This window comes from Elaeis guineensis, chromosome 7 (assembly GCF_000442705.2).
Source record: "Elaeis guineensis isolate ETL-2024a chromosome 7, EG11, whole genome shotgun sequence".
NCBI classification, from domain to species: domain Eukaryota; kingdom Viridiplantae; phylum Streptophyta; class Magnoliopsida; order Arecales; family Arecaceae; genus Elaeis; species Elaeis guineensis.
Window position 1 is genome coordinate 94,211,162 of NC_025999.2, and position 15,968 is coordinate 94,227,129.

At 37.3% G+C, this 15,968-nt stretch overlaps 2 protein-coding genes across 2 annotated transcripts; both read right to left on the minus strand.

The window, feature by feature from the left end:
- Window positions 1–1,663: 1,663 nt before the first annotated feature.
- On the minus strand, window positions 1,664–11,359 carry LOC105032219 (uncharacterized). The gene is made up of 3 exons (XM_010906598.3): window positions 10,860–11,359; window positions 10,362–10,774; window positions 1,664–2,315 (listed from the first exon to the last, which is right to left on the minus strand). The coding sequence occupies exons 1-3, from the start codon at window positions 11,022–11,024 to the stop codon at window positions 1,877–1,879; spliced, it is 1,017 nt and encodes a 338-aa protein (XP_010904900.3). The 5' UTR covers window positions 11,025–11,359; the 3' UTR covers window positions 1,664–1,876.
- Window positions 11,360–14,103: 2,744 nt separating this feature from the next.
- Window positions 14,104–14,788, minus strand: LOC109504891 (signaling peptide TAXIMIN 2). Its single transcript, XM_019846221.3, has 2 exons — window positions 14,587–14,788; window positions 14,104–14,442 (listed from the first exon to the last, which is right to left on the minus strand). The coding sequence occupies exons 1-2, from the start codon at window positions 14,682–14,684 to the stop codon at window positions 14,319–14,321; spliced, it is 222 nt and encodes a 73-aa protein (XP_019701780.1). The 5' UTR covers window positions 14,685–14,788; the 3' UTR covers window positions 14,104–14,318.
- Between the last annotated feature and the right edge of the window lie 1,180 nt (window positions 14,789–15,968).

Sequence of the window (15,968 nt, forward strand, 5' to 3'; positions counted from 1 at the left end):
TCGTTTTAAGTATTTCTTAAAATCTGTCCAAAATAAATATTTGACTATATGTTCATATCCATTTTACTGCTGTCTTCAGAAAAATTTTGATTTCAAGTTAATCGCATGGCCATTGATATTTAGAAAACCTAACTGAAAAACTTAACCCACCATCCTGAAAACATGGGTTGGACCTGGATCTGAATACCATAAACTAAATTTCTTCATACAGATTGGGTTCTGAAAAATCAAAATTATTTCCATACATTATGTGATTTCTCTCCCACCAACCACACATATGATCTGAGAAAGAATGTGTGCAATAATTAGAGAGGGAAGTGGATTGTAAGATTGAAAGCAACTTTCAGTGAATTTTGGATATAGCATACAAGCTACTAATGCGCCAGCTAATGTTATCTCAACTGGTTAGCACCTCTCTCCTCAAGGAAGCAAAGGGACCACATTTGTTGCACAAAGCAACGCACTAACAGAAAGATTTATTCCCCTTGAGCCATTGAAAGTTATCTATTCTGTTCGGCGATGCTCTGTTTCTTGGAAGAAAACATATGGATGGTTGGCGGTTGCAAGCAATCTGATGATGCCATTGGGCACCTCTATCTTAAGGTCAAGGCCATCGTACACTTCAATCTTGTAGATGATGCCATTGGGCACCTCTATCTTGAGGTCACTGCCATCGTACACTTCAATCTTGTAGTCTACTTCTATTGTCTCTTCTTCAACCACCGAATGAAGTCGATCAAGGCCACGCAAGCACCACGACACCAAACACCAGCACCATGCCATCACTTACGTCAGGCTTGAGATTCTGTCCCGATCAAGTTGAAAACACGAAATTACAGACCATAGCCAAACAGATCAAGTTGAAAACACGAAAATACAGACCGAAGCCAAACAGATTGAGATACTAAGAAAAGTGAGGCTTTGAAATCGAAATAAATAATTTTTATTCTAATCATTTAATTAAAAAAAAATCTCATTCTGATTTTAATTTCAAAATATAATAAAAATAATTCAATTTATATAAAACTCAACTCTTATTCTCTCCAATGAATTCAATTTTTCATTTCAATTTCAATTCTGATTTCAATCACGAATCAAACGCTTCAAAAAATTTGATCATTTCAATTTCAAACTATTTCAATTTTTATTCTCATTCTAATTTCGATTGCGAAACAAACATCGATAAAATGATTTTGATGCTTAACCAACAAGAACAAGACAAGACATATATATTTTGTTAAATTGTAAAAAAATTTAAATTTTTTTTTTTTCTTCCCCGCAATCGCTTACGAAAGCACAAACGGCCAACCTACCACTAGAAGATGATGAAATCATCATTTGTAAAGACAGCAAAAACAGCACATGCAATAAATAAATTTTCACAAACAACACATGCTACAGATTCCAAGAGCGGTATACTTAAAATGGAGTATACATATGCTATTCAATTCAAACGGATGAAGTACGTCAGCTTCATGACCCCAAAGAGGACTCAGTTGCTTCTTGGCTGTCAAAAACACTTACATTACTGCTCGGTGTCCTCATTAACAGATATAATGTATCTACGCAATTTTCAACAATTAAGTACCTCTGCAATCCATATCCAGTTGAAAAGTCACCATCTAAGCAGCAGTCAGTTTTAGCAAACCACAGAGCACTCATCTAGAAATAAATCGATAATTCTTCAATTTCTTCTATAAGTAAACAATCATATGTTCATGGAATGCCCATCCTCGACTGACTAAATGCTAGATCAAAACCTAATAGACAAGCTTATTGCAAAATCTTAATTACGTTACAAACACATTGAACCAAGAAGCATCACCCAACCAACCACAAATATTCACAGCATCAGATGCCCCGCAGCATATTGAATTCATGGAGCTAATAGTCTTTTAATTCCAGCTTTCTGCTCAGAAGTTAACCTTGTTGGAAACTTGATATTAAACTTGATTCGAAGGTTTCCTCTCTTGGAAGGATCCTTCGGTATCGGCATGCCCTCCCGAGGAACCACCTCCTCATAACCAGGATGAATTATGGAGTTTATTGGTATTGTAAGGCTCCGACCATCAAGCGTAGTCAAATGTACGGTGTAACCTGTAAGAGCTTCAACCAAAGAGATTTTCTGTGTCATTACGAGATCATTTCCTTCCCGTGTGAATACATCATGTGGCTTCTCATCAATGACAAATACTATGTCTGCAGGAATTATGTTGGGAGCTTCATTTCCTTTCTCCGGGAAAGTAATTTTTGTTCCTTTTTTCCAACCCCGCTTTACATCAATTGTTAAAATTTCCTCCACTGGCATCATCTTCCTGTAACATGATCAAATTAGCATGGTTAAGGAGAAAACAATATTAAAACAAGAATAAAAGTACAACAAAGGTATAAATGGGAAAATTTGATCAGATTATTTCCCAATATCTGCAGTAAACAGTTAATATTACTGTTTACTGTTAATATGAACATTATTTTCATGATGCACCCAAAAAACATTATTTTCATTAGAACAACTGCATACTGTACGAGATTATCTACCTGAAATTCCAAACAGTGAAGTGGAAAGCTCAAATGTATCAAAGGTGTGTAAACAAGGAAACAAATAACCAAATGTTAATAAGATAAAGCAGAACAATAGTAAAGACTAGAACAATAATCTGCCAAATCAGTTGCAGCATTCTAAACAGAACTGCCAAACAGAAGACTAGATCAAAATTTACAAATCTTCTCTAAGTTCCCTGCAGCCTTGGCAAAGCATTGACCAATACTAGGTTATTAGGCCAGATTTTTGAGTATGTGGACAACTTTTGCTGCTCTTTTCTCATACCTTCAATTTCCTAAAGTCTTGTTTTTTCAAATTTAAACACAACTTTTGCATATTTTTAGGCAATGCAAAATTTTGGTCAAATAAAATTAAAATTAGTGATTTCTTTAAAACAGGTTTGTCTACCAAGCGGCTTAAATCTCAGACACACTAAGACAGTCCAATGTCGTGTCGTAATCTAATAATAAAATAAATTATGCAAAATGATTGCATTCTAATAAGACCTTTTTTTTCTCCATTCTTTCCAATGTAGGACCATAAGAGATGTCTTCCACAATTAGACTTCAAATATATGTTTACCATACTTTTTGGTAAACATCTTGTTGAAATGACAGAATCCAAGGCTGAAAATACAGGTACTAGCAAAAGCAGAAATCATCTTCCCCCAGAACCTCATGATGTACTAATCTCGACTCTTATGAACAAAATACAAAGGTGAAAAAAAGAAAAAAGAAGATTGATAAATACTAGGACTCACACACAGACGCACATGCTTGTCAATCTTGTTGGTGCCTGCATATGAACTTGAGAGCACACCCATCCCTTCTGGCAGAGCCACCTTACAAAATCCCTCTTAGTAATTTGGGGAAACAACAGCAAACAATTTGTCCACTACCAGATTGATTATTTTACCTGGGGGTAAATTTTACTAATGGATACGCATGAGACCACTGGATAAGAAGAAAGATAAAACAGGAACACAGAAACAAGAAATATTTGCCAACATAAAATTTGAAAAACATAGAGACTCTCTTTTGATAATAAACCATCACCTGAGAAATCAGAAACTGAGCATGCAGAATTAGTTAGTGAAACTAAAATTTGCTTTTCTTGGTAAAACAATGAGAACTCCGCTGGAGATGTTGTTCTAGCATATGATACGCAAAAATGAGAAAGAGGTTTTTCGATATAGAGCTTGTTTAGAAAAGAAGATCAGAGTAACTGCACCCTGTTAAAGCATATTGATGAACAATGCATTGGACGAACATGTGGAAAAGAAAGAGATAAAGGAAGTTAAAACCGATAAGCAAGCATCCTGGATCAAATATGGTCATTGTCTTGTGTGTGTGTGCGCGCGCGTGCGCACATGCAGATGCATGCACAAGCATTTCTTCGTTTTTTTAGAAAATAAAATATTGATGGATTCTCAGTTTGCATGCACTCTGCTTCAAGGCTCAAATGACAACCCAACAAGGTCTTGCCGGTAACGAAGGTTCAAATAGTGCGACATCAAATCTCCAACGACAATAATTCAAGAAAAGAAATCATAATGGAAAATCCACTAAGACAATTTCACAATGAGATCTGAAAAATATTATGGTAATTTAGCAAAAAAGACTTGCTACAGAGATTAAGATGCATTGCCTATACTTGTTTTTTTTTTTTTAATTAAAAAAGTATCACTCTTATTCCCATGCTACACATCATCATAGTGCCTCAGAGGAGTTTTTAATGGAGATTAAACAAGAGATCATGTTTCATGAATCAGGATATCATAGGAGAAGTGCAGAGAATTTAGAGAGAGAGGGTAAAGGGTTTTAATAAGAGAGCAAACTCATTTTAAAATTAATAAAGAAGCCATGGTAACATCATGATAGTGCCAAGAAAAGTGTGTTTGCAGAATGCACAATTCAATACTAAAATTCACAGAAAAGCTCTTATAAATATGTTTATGAAATTAATGAGGAAACTTTTACTATAGACAAACTCATACAAAAGAAATAAAAAATCCCAGAATAATTTGAAATTGCCAACAGTTCATAAAATTTTGTATCAATCAAGAAAAGAGCTCATTGCTCCAACAGGCAACTAATTAGATTGTCTAATAGAACAAAAAGTTTCTTATAGTAAGTTCAAGGTCTTTAAGTAAAAGAATATACAATGTAGTATCCGTTATGTGATAATGCCCATATGATAAAGACATAGCGTACTCATGGAAGGTTAGTGCACTTATTGCCCTATAAAAGATCAGCATGCAACATTACTTGGCATTAAATCTTCATTCAGTTTAGTAATACATGAGTGCACCACAGATTGATTGTCCTGATCCTTGTCTCTCCTACCCTTGTAATATCTTTGAACAGGTGGACAGGGCTGATAGCAAAGGAAGAGGAGAAGAAGTTGGCAAGGGCAAGGAGGATATTAGTCCCAAAATTCACGAGATGTTCCAGTACAATTCAGCTTGCAATAAGATTTTTGTATCCCTATTACTTTGGGATTTACAGGATTGGGCCTCTCCCCATTCCATCCGCTTCTCTCTCTCACCTCTACTTCTCTCATACCTTTCCAATAGCACTGAGATATCACAAAGACCTAAAATGTGGGTTTTGAAACCCCACCCTTACTTCTTAATTATCTCGAATGACCCTGTTTGATCAAGCTCCACTTTTTTAACTATAAATCAAATAGTGAGTTTGACATGAAGCAAACTTCAAAACTAGGTCAGTTTACGAAACACATAATTTAAGGCTTTTATAAGCTTCAGATATTTTTTTGACCAAGACAACAAAACAAGGATTTTGCCTTCATCTTTATCACCATAAATACTTAAATAATCATCAACTCAAAATTTTCAAAAGCTAATAAATCAAACAAAAAATGAGTATATCACCACAAATAATTAAATTATCATCAACTAAAGATTTTCAAGACTTGAATCTCACCAACAATGAGTCAGTGAGAGTGATACGCATGCACACACACACACAGAGAGAGAGAGAGAGAGAGAGAGAGGGGGGGACCCAACCTAATCCCATCCAAATGGAATTAATGATATGTTAAGATGATAGTCTTAAAAAATGGTCACCTAGGTAATCTAGGTGTTTGCCCCCGTTTGAAAGTCCAGCCAAGCAATTTGCCTCAATCATGAGGGGCCTTCTGCAGGCAGCATAGAGGAAACACCCGCTGTCCTGTAACCCCCTTAAGCAAGGACTCTAGCAATCCCAGCCACAGTAAGTTCCCTCCTCCTATTATCTCTCATTATTGTTCCTTTTCCTCATTTTCCTCCTGTGGCTCTTCATTTGGCCTAGGAAAGGTACCAGGATGGTTGCGTTAATCTATTTAATGACAAAAATTGCTAAAGGGTGGTACTACCATACATGCCAAAACACAAAAATTGGATGGGATTAATGATATGTTAAGATGATAGTCTTAAAAAATAGTCACCTAGGTAATCTAGGTGTTTGCCCCAGTTTGAAAGTCCAGCCAAGCAATTTGCCTCAATCATGAAGGGCCTTCTGCAGGCAGCATAGAGGAAACACCCGCTGTCCTCCCCCTTAAGCAAGGACTCTAGCAATCCCAGCCACAGTAAGTTCCCTCCTCCTATTATCTCTCATTATTGTTCCTTTTCCTCATTTTCCTCCTGTGGCTCTTCCTTCGGCCTAGGAAAGGTACCAGGATGGTTGCATTAATCTATTTAATAACAAAAATTGCTAGAGGGTGGTACTACCATACATGCCAAAACACAAAAGCTTAGCATACTTAGGTAGTTTGCTATATATATAAACTACTTTTGAAAAGCATGACTTCAAGTGGGCTGGTAAGCTTTTTGTCTACCCGAAAGATGGGATGTCACAAAGCATCTTGAAGGTCACTGGCTAGCTAGTTGGGATATGGCCCCGAATATTATATCCTTCAAAGCATTAGTAACCAGCCAGTCCAAAAAAATGGAGGGGGATGGGGCGAACATGACAACATTATTGCAGATACATAGTACAGGTATGACATGAGAAAGGAAAAACACAAAGGTTAGCATAGGAATTACACTTGTCAAGTAGTTAGGATAAAGTCTTATGACCATGGCTATCATGAACAATGAATATAAGCCCATAAATTAGAAGGAAAAACACATAAAGGGTAGCATAGGAAGTGCACTTGTCAAGTAGTTAGGATAAAGTCTTATGACCATGGCTACCATGAACAATTAATATAAGCCCATAGATTAGGTAAAGCCATGAGGGTAAACTTCCTAGGACACACTATTCTAAAATAAATCAAAAAATTGCTAGAACACCCAACTTTCCTAAATATAACTTTTCCACAAAACAGATCTAGGTCCCGCAAGCAAAGAACAGATGTTAGGAGTAGATTCTCCTATTTTTTTCTCATACCTTTTGGGCTACATGAGGTGAAATGGGCCATGTTACACTTCAGGCCATGAGAAGAAGTATATTCAAAAGCTAAATGAAAGTAGTAGTACTTTCATATCCTAATGCAATAGTGCCTAGGAAGCACCTAGACAAGTAATAATAGATCCAATAGTCATTGGTGTAAGTGTCGTAAGTTTTCAACATAGATTCTTGATCGAACAGGTTAACCATTGACTTTATCAAGATTAGGCTAAAAGGTTGCAAAAGTGTATGTGAGAGTAGAGCTGAGAATGCATTAGAAGGTTCTGATAGCTATGCCTAGTTAGATAGATATGAGATCAAGTAACCTTGCTTAAATAAATTGTCCTCGATTCTTTATCCGAGTCATCATGACATGCTAAGTATTTCTACGATAAATATCTAGTAATTTAACCCTTGTTTTATCATGTCATTTTATACTAGGGAAGTCAGCTTAGATATCACCAAAAGAAAAAAAAGCATGCCAATTTCCAAGTGACATTAGGGCATGAGAATTCGTTATGCCACAAATTTTGCCTTAAAATTCCTCACAACCAGTACCAACTAATATATCATCAATTGATAATTCATTCTAAGCATCAGTAAAACTCTTTCGTACTTGAGGGTTTTTAAGGCAAAGTCCACAATCCAACTTCCAAGTGCATTCTTACGTACCTACAACATGTTTTTATCCAAGATATACTTCTCCACTATTAATGTTCATGCAAAAAATGTTGCACTTTCATATGAGTTTCTACACTTAAAATAAAAGATATGGGTGAGATGCCACATGAAGGAGATCCCATGAAAATCACAGCCAAAAGAGCCTCTATACATCATCATTTTTTTTCTTTTATCATATAAATACCACTCCTGCATCAGCCATAGGCAACATAATTTCAAAATCTTTGCACATTGAATGAGATTCTTTCTGCACATAAAATACTATACAACTTCAGGAGCAATACCTCAACAAAAATAATATTAAAACCAAGATATATTTCCCAAATTGTCTTTGGTTTTATCCAAGGCAAAGGATCTTCAAAATTTTCTTCTCAATACTTCCATTGATGTATTATTTGGCCTTTAAATTCCTCTTACCTCAACAAGACTTTAGCCAATAATGCATAAGGCTGAACCATCTCAAAAGGTTCTATGGCACTGTCTAATAGTAATACCTTAGGCTTCTGCTTGCATGTACTCAGTTCCAACTCTTCCTTCCAGTTCAGCATCCTCATTTCTGCTATGATATATCAAAGCCACAGCCAACCCTACAGTCAATTGAGAAGTTCTCCACTTGGTATACCAAAAAATGACTTTCCAGATATGCATGTCCTCCTCAAAAACATCGGTATAGTCTTATAAGAGAAATCTCATCTATCACCTGGTCCTTGCATTATCGGAAAGAAAAAGCAATGATGTGGGCCTTTAATATGACAATAACACATGATTTTATTTGATCAGTCAAAGTTTTGCATGCTCAGTCTTCTTCCTTATTGTTGGAACCTCCATCGCACATGCAAAGCCTACTCTACAGTAACTTCCTTTGATCTGAGAATGGGGACCAAGGTGATGAAGCAATGGGCCTTTTTACCCTTATCCTAACCATGATCTCAGCACCATTCCTACTCAACCTGCACTCCATCTACCAATTTTGTCAAAATTATGTTTTGAGGCATCCTCCAAAACTCCAATTTATCATTCATCATTGTCTATTGTTACAATAAAATAACGATGTATAACAACATTAAGGGTGGTATGTGGTCAAAATCTAAAAAGAACAAAGAGGTTAAAGGCTTGATACTGATAGCCAAGTACCTTGAACAAATGCATGCATGCATAATATGAAATATCTAAAAATGCATTATTTATTCAACAAACACATCCCTTTTAACTTTAATTTGTCCAAGCAGTGTTTCACAGAAAGGCACAAGCAAGAGAAGTAAATCTGCTTTGAAGGGGACATATCTACCAACTCCCATACAAAGTCACTTTACATAGAAAACTAGCACGTGACTTCAACATCTCATCAGCTAGTCTGATCACCATCATCCATTGAACACTTGTTCCTCGTCAATTTTATCATGTAAATAACACCAGTCTACCTGCTTGATAAAGTTACTAGTAGCTGCAATCAACATATTTTCTATCTCCAAATAACTTCATTCTGTAGTTGAAAACATGTTAGTTCCAAATCAAAAGCAATACTAGTGATCCTCCTTCTAATATTTTTATCACATTCCTATGCAATGGAAACAGCATTAATGGTCAACCTTGTAGAGAAAAACTTAATTTCTTGAAAACATGGTTACCACTTTTTGTCCTTTCGGCACATTCATGAAGTTAGGCCTAAACTCTAAGAGCATCAATAAATAACAAAACATATGTGCTGCGAAGTAACTGCATATAACCCAATCAATAAACGCGCCAGTCATAAAGCAGATTGATAAGATATCCAGCATCTAATCCAAACATGACCTATATATGAAAAGGTAGTAGCATGTAGCATATATCATATAGATGTCACAAAACAACATTCAAACACCCAAAATCCAATAATGCCTAAAAGACCACAAAAGCTGGCAGGTGAAAAATAAATGGATCAAAATATCACCTTTTGCACCCCAAAGGATGATAGTCAAACATATGGTCAGTAATAACACATTGTTATAAGGTATGAAGAATGTATCAAGAAAATGGCATCAAGTGTATCAATATTTTAAACTAAAGCCCTTCATCCAATAAAAGAAAACAGTCTAACCTTTTAGCAAAAACATAACACCAGGCAGAAAAGACTATATACTATATATGAACTAGACGCATCCCATTCTATGAAGAGAATCAATAAGATATATACTGTTCCCTATCCGGTACTTTTGTCAACCAAGAAACAAATAAACCGACGCAAAAGCACTATACTTAACCAACAAAACTGATGCATGGAACAGAACATGATAATCATAATCATATCATAATTATAATAGTAATAATCATCACAATTATAATTGTTATGGGGTCATACCAGGAGCATTGCGGCAACAATAATAATAATAATAATCGTCATAATGATAATCATAATCACGATAATACGCGTTAAATGGTTTCTAAATAGATCATTCTTTCTAACACTTAAAGGAGCATACTTGATATAGAGAAGCAACAGAGCAGTCACTATATTATCAAAATATCCTTTCGTAGTAAATAGTAACAATTACAACAACAAGTTAATTCTAGTATCAAGGTACAGTCAGGGTTTCTAAAATAAGATACAGCATTTACATGAGCTATATCACAAACCTATTATGCACTACTTTAATCAACCAGAAAAAGAAAGGGAAAAGAAAAAGAAAAGGAACCAGGTACACTCAAAAGCAACGAACTTTTTCAATCAAATAATTGCAATTCTTCCGAGCATAAAATTAGAGACTCACCCGCTAGCATCCGCAATCTCCCTGGAGATCTTCATCTTCTTGGTAGTCCCCTTATACAAATCCTCAAGACTGCACGGCAACCGGTTCTCAATAGGCGCTGCCTTCAGCGGCCGCTGGGAGTGCATCGCCGGCGATCCGAAGAAGTCATCTCCGAACATCCCACCGCCAAATCTCGATCCGCCCCTCATGCCGCCGCCACCTCCCATGCCCCCAAACGGGCCCCCAAACGGGCTGGAGAACCCAAAGAACTCGGAGAAAATATCGTCGGCACTCCTAGGGTTGAACCGGAACACGTTGGGGCCGTCCCCGCCGGAGAAGGAGGTCCCACCGGCGCCCGGCGGCGGGACCTGCCCCTTGAGCCCCTCCTCGCCGTACTGGTCGTAGATCGCCCGCTTCTGTGGATCGCTCAGGACCTACAAAACATGGGAGAGAACGAATCAAAATCCAATCTTCGGTGGGTGATCTTTGCGATAGAGATCTGGGGGAGACCGGTGGTACCTCGTAGGCTTCAGAGATCTGTTTGAACTTGGCCTCGGCCTCCTTCTTGTTGTTGGGGTTCTTGTCTGGGTGCCATTTCATGGCGAGCTTGCGGTAGGCCTTCTTGAGGTCATCGTCCTTGGCGTTCCTGTCCACCTGGAGGACCTTGTAGTAATCCGCACCCATAATTTCCCCAATTCCCCCTCAGCTTTCTCCTCTTCTTTCCTCCTCCTCCTCCTCCTCCTCGTTCTTCTTGGTGTTGTGTGAGTGATGGCGGGGAAGGGTTGTTGTTTCCTTGATTCCCTTTACTTTCTGGGATATGAAGGGAGGAAAGGATGGACGATGGACGATGGACGGGGGAGGGGAGTGGCGGAAACGTCTGGGAGAGATCTCAGGCTTGGAACGCTCTGGAAGGTTCGAGAAGGAGATTTCTTCAGCTTTTGACAGCTTTTAGGCTCGGAGGGGGAGGCCCGGGTGCGCTATGGGGAGGGTTGTCACTTGGTTTGGGTTGAGCATAGACCAATCGAGCCATACAGCGCGGGAGTTAGCCCGAGTTAGTAGGACATGCGCATTGCTTGACACCGGCGAAGGAGAAGATGGCCCGAGATGGGATAGAAAGTTCAATGCAAGTAGGTATTATCATGCGGTCTATGGAATGAACTTGACCTATCTTAACTAATCTATAAATATTAAAGGCATATTTAGTTCATAATTTGAATCAAAATAAAAATTAAAATTAATCGAAATAAAAATTAGAATAGTAACATTCCTCAATGTATTTTGATCGTAAAGAGAATCGAGATTGGAATGAGAATAAGATCTGAATACTGAAGAAAAATTTTAATTTAATTTTAAAGGTTTGGAGTATTTTTTTTCATTGTCGTGGAATTGAAATGGAATCGGAATGGAAACAAAACTTTCCTAATTAATTGATTGGAATAGAAGTTACTCGTTATCTTCTCATTTTGGAGTTTAATTCTTCTTAACTAAATATATTCTAATGTTTGATACTAAATAATGTATATCACCGTAGGAATGAGAGGTAGTCCTGTAATAAAGAGATGACAAAAGTCAAACTGGACGGAGGATGCAAGGAGGTGGGCAGGAGGGTGAAGGATTGAAGGAGGCTAGGGAATGAGCGGCATAGGAGAGGTTGAAGGTGTGTGTAGAGATAGACGGATGAGATTAAGGGAAAGGGGAAGGGAGGAAATTTTCGCGAAGGAGGGCAAAGCCATGGAAATTGGGTCAAGATAGAGGAGTTGATGGCCAAGAAAGATAGAATTGGACCAATAACATGATATTTTAGGTTGGCAAAATTTTTTGTGCACTACAACTGGTATAAAAAATTTGATATAGAGTGCACCATTTCGTTCAATTGGTCTATGTAGTTATCATTTTTCAACGCGTATTTAATGTCTATGACAAAAATATTCTTATTTTTTTAAAAAATTATGATATTCTATGTCCATATTATGACATCCTGCGTCCATAATATACACAGGATATCATAATTTTTTCTAAATAATAGGGATATTTTCGTCATTCAAAATTTTTAAATAAAAAAATCGACCTACAAGCAATAAATATGTATTAGAAAGTGGTTGGACAAAAATGTTCCTCTTATATTATGATATCTTAAGCCACATTATGACATCCTGGGCTATATTACGCTGTAGGAGTCATAATTTTTTTTCAAAGACAGGAATATTTTCGTCATACAAAATTTTTAAACGAAAATACTGACCTGCAGACGTTAAATGCATGTTGGAAAGTGATGATTATGTGGACCAATCGAATGAGACAGTGCACTCCACGTCGGATTTTTTACACCACCCATGTGCACAAAGTATTTCTCTTTTAGGTTGTAGGCTAGAATTGAACTTGATTATGCTTTAACATCTCACATGGACTAATTCTTGGCCCAAATCCAGCCCACTAAATAATTGAACTTGTTATCTGGACCCAACTCGAGATTCCTAGGCCCGTTTGGCTGCTATCAATCTTCTTGCCACCCTATTTGCACTGAGTCTCAACCCATGGCCAATCATATGATTACTTTCAAGAAATAGAAGTAATAAAAAAACGATTATGAAAATGAACAACCCCATCCATTTGAAGCAGAAATTGGAGCATATTATGAACCTTTCACTACCTCAAACGCCATATCTTCACATCTTCACAACAATCCAAATATTCTATATTTACCCACTCCACAGATCCTCTGAACCACATCTCCAGAGTAAAAAATCAAGCTTAAGATAAACGATTTTTACTTGCCATCAAGAAATCTCAGTTACGATTCGTATAATGCCAATTGATGCTTTTATTTTTCAAGATAAAGCAAAAATTAAGGATGTTGCATTCATTTGTTGGTGATGGCGTCGTTGTATTTTCATTACTCTTATGCCAGCAGTACGGACCTTCCCATTCTCTACCAAACACGTGAGGTATTGTTCGCTTTGAGACAGCGTGTGTTCGTTACTGGGAATCACAATCGCTGTCCCTCACGATTTTATCCTGCAAAAGACGCCTCACGTGGGCAAGAAAGAGCCCGCACTACATAAGCAGTAAACTCTCTTGATTGTATTCGATATGGGACTTTCGAGCTCGATGCTCCCGATGCCCACCCCACAACACCATTAATATCCTATCTAAATTTTTGGAAGTAAGATGATATCACAGTTTTTTTCTTGACGTCCCAAAAATTTTCGCCAGTGGCCCAGAAAGACTACATCATACTGGTCTCCAGCCAAAAAACTCAAATACAACCAGGACAGTCGTTGGAAATTCTATGTTGAAGTCACGAAGCAATGCTCATGGCATGGTAATTGGTCATTGTTCAATTCAGAAGGAGCATGATTTCATGCAATTCAGACCAAAGAGAGTAGCGAAGCACAACTGGATGCAAGTCAGGCACAACTAGTACAGGAAGATCACCATATGAAGTGATTCATCGTGAGAGTCCGACAAAAAACCAACAATTATCAAAATGGTCGTCAAAGACTTTGTAGCACCATCAACCACCAAGGGAAGAACTCATCCCATAAACTAATGAAAACCCATTTCATGCTAAAATGGAGAGTTATTTTTAATTTATATTTAGAATGGGGAGTTATTTTTACATAAAACTTTGCTTTTAATTTGAAACTAAAACTAAGGATTTTTTATTAGTTTACCATAAAAAATACTACCGTAAAATTCAATCAAAACCCTGTGTTTCAATCATCATTACATCATAAAATCCAATAAGGAAGAAGTCATCCCATGATTTGAAAAATTACAAAATAAAAGGTAAAATCGATCAAATATATGTGTTTGTTTGTGATTACATCATAAAATCTCGAATTGGATCAACTATAACAAATCGCAAGACCTAAATCAATCAAAGTTTCCCTAATCCTCTCCGTAATCAATCAGATCGAAAAGATCGGGGAAAAAAAATGAAGAACACCCACAGAAATCGACGATAAACAGGAAAAATCAACAAGGAATCTGGTCAATGAACCATCTGATGACTTTGACCGGCAGCTTTATCAGATCGACAGCCAGATTCGCAAGCCCTGCGAAGCACGCGCAGCAGGGGCACAGGCAACTGAAGATCGTCCTGCAATCCAGTAACCAAAAACCCAAAAAATCCCTCATGTAAACCACAAACTCACTATTATTTCTTGATTCAAAAATTAAAAAAAAAAAAAAAAAACATGATCATATTAGACAAAAAAAGGACGACGTAAAAAGCACTACTAACCCAATGATCCAAACGACGGCACCAACGAGAGACAAGGCCAATGCCAGCACAGCGAAGGGCAACCCTATCAAGAACCCCAATGGCCTGCAATCCTCCATGCCTGTGCCTTCGCTTTCTTTCTTCTTTGGAGCGTCCTTCGCTTCTGGTTCGCTTCTTCTTGAGAGACGGGAGAGAGATACCAGCAAACGGGCTTAAAGAAAGAAATAAGCGACCCCTCCCCTTGCCTAGGGGAAATCATAATGACGGAAATACCCCCGATGACGGACCGAGGAGTGCCGCTGGGGTGCAGGGTTAATATCGGCATAGAAAGTTGGGCGCTGGTTTGAGACGTTCGTTGACCACGCCCACGCGTCTGCGTTCGGTGGGGGTAGGAGGCGGAGGGAAGCTTCCAATGCTTTGAATTCTCCAAGGTTGAATTGTTCCGAGCGCGTGGTGTTTTGGTGATTGACGGCTTGTTGTTGGACTGTTGATCGATGGGCTGCTGATGAATGGACCGATCATAAGTGGGCTTGGGCTTAGAAAAAATTAAATTTTATATGCCTGATCCGAAATCCAGTTAAATATAAGAGAGATTCTTTGAGCACCGCAGGGATAGTAAAATCGATTCGATTCGATGGATATGCATCCTATCCAAATCTGATCAAATCTGAAAAATAAAATTTGACCAGATTTGGATTTGAATTTGGGTAAAATCTGAAAACTATAGTACATGTATAGGTAGTACTGTTTTCTACCCAAATTTGAATCCGAATCCGATCCGAACCTATGGGTATGATAATACCCGAACCCATACTCGAATATATATGTTTATAATTCTGTTTTGATAATTCTATTTTAGTTGATAATATGTATAAAATTATTTTAATTATTTATATGTTCTATGTTGAATTATAATTCTGTTTCTATGTTTGATTTCTATCAACCTAGGCTTATAAATTATGTTCTACGCTGAATTGATAATTTTATTTTGATTGATAATATCTATAAAATTATTTTAATTATTTATTTTTTTTAAATATGGGATAGGAATGGGACGGGTATGAGTTGGATATGGAAAAATGGATTATCCGTGTGTATTTCCGAATTCGTTGGGTATGGGGATGGATATCTCTTTTCTTATCCGATCGAGTATCTAATAGGATTTGAGTATAGAGTATTAAGTTTGGGTTTGGGAATGGGTAGTACAATATCCGATCCAAATCATACCCATTACCATCCCTAGCATATCGAGAAGGGGGTGGGGGTCGGAGAAAATTTTTTTTTATACGGTATAATAAGAATTTTAGTAAAAAATAAATGAAAATTTTTTTATGCATCGTAGACGGTAAAAAATGTGATTCATATATGAGATCGGAATGTGATGTATGAAAAAAATTATTATT

Bases quoted from the DNA above. Each gene is read 5' to 3' on its own strand.
- LOC105032219 (XM_010906598.3), bottom strand. From the start codon at position 11,024: ATGGGTGCGGATTACTACAAGGTCCTCCAGGTGGACAGGAACGCCAAG. The intron at 10,775-10,859 runs GTACCACCGGTC...CATGTTTTGTAG, and splicing joins AGATCTCTGAAGCCTACGAG to GTCCTGAGCGATCCACAGAA. The intron at 2,316-10,361 runs GTGAGTCTCTAA...ATCATGTTACAG, and splicing joins GAGATTGCGGATGCTAGCGG to GAAGATGATGCCAGTGGAGG.
- LOC109504891 (XM_019846221.3), bottom strand. From the start codon at position 14,684: ATGGAGGATTGCAGGCCATTGGGGTTCTTGATAGGGTTGCCCTTCGCT. The intron at 14,443-14,586 runs GTTAGTAGTGCT...ACTGGATTGCAG, and splicing joins GCCGTCGTTTGGATCATTGG to GACGATCTTCAGTTGCCTGT.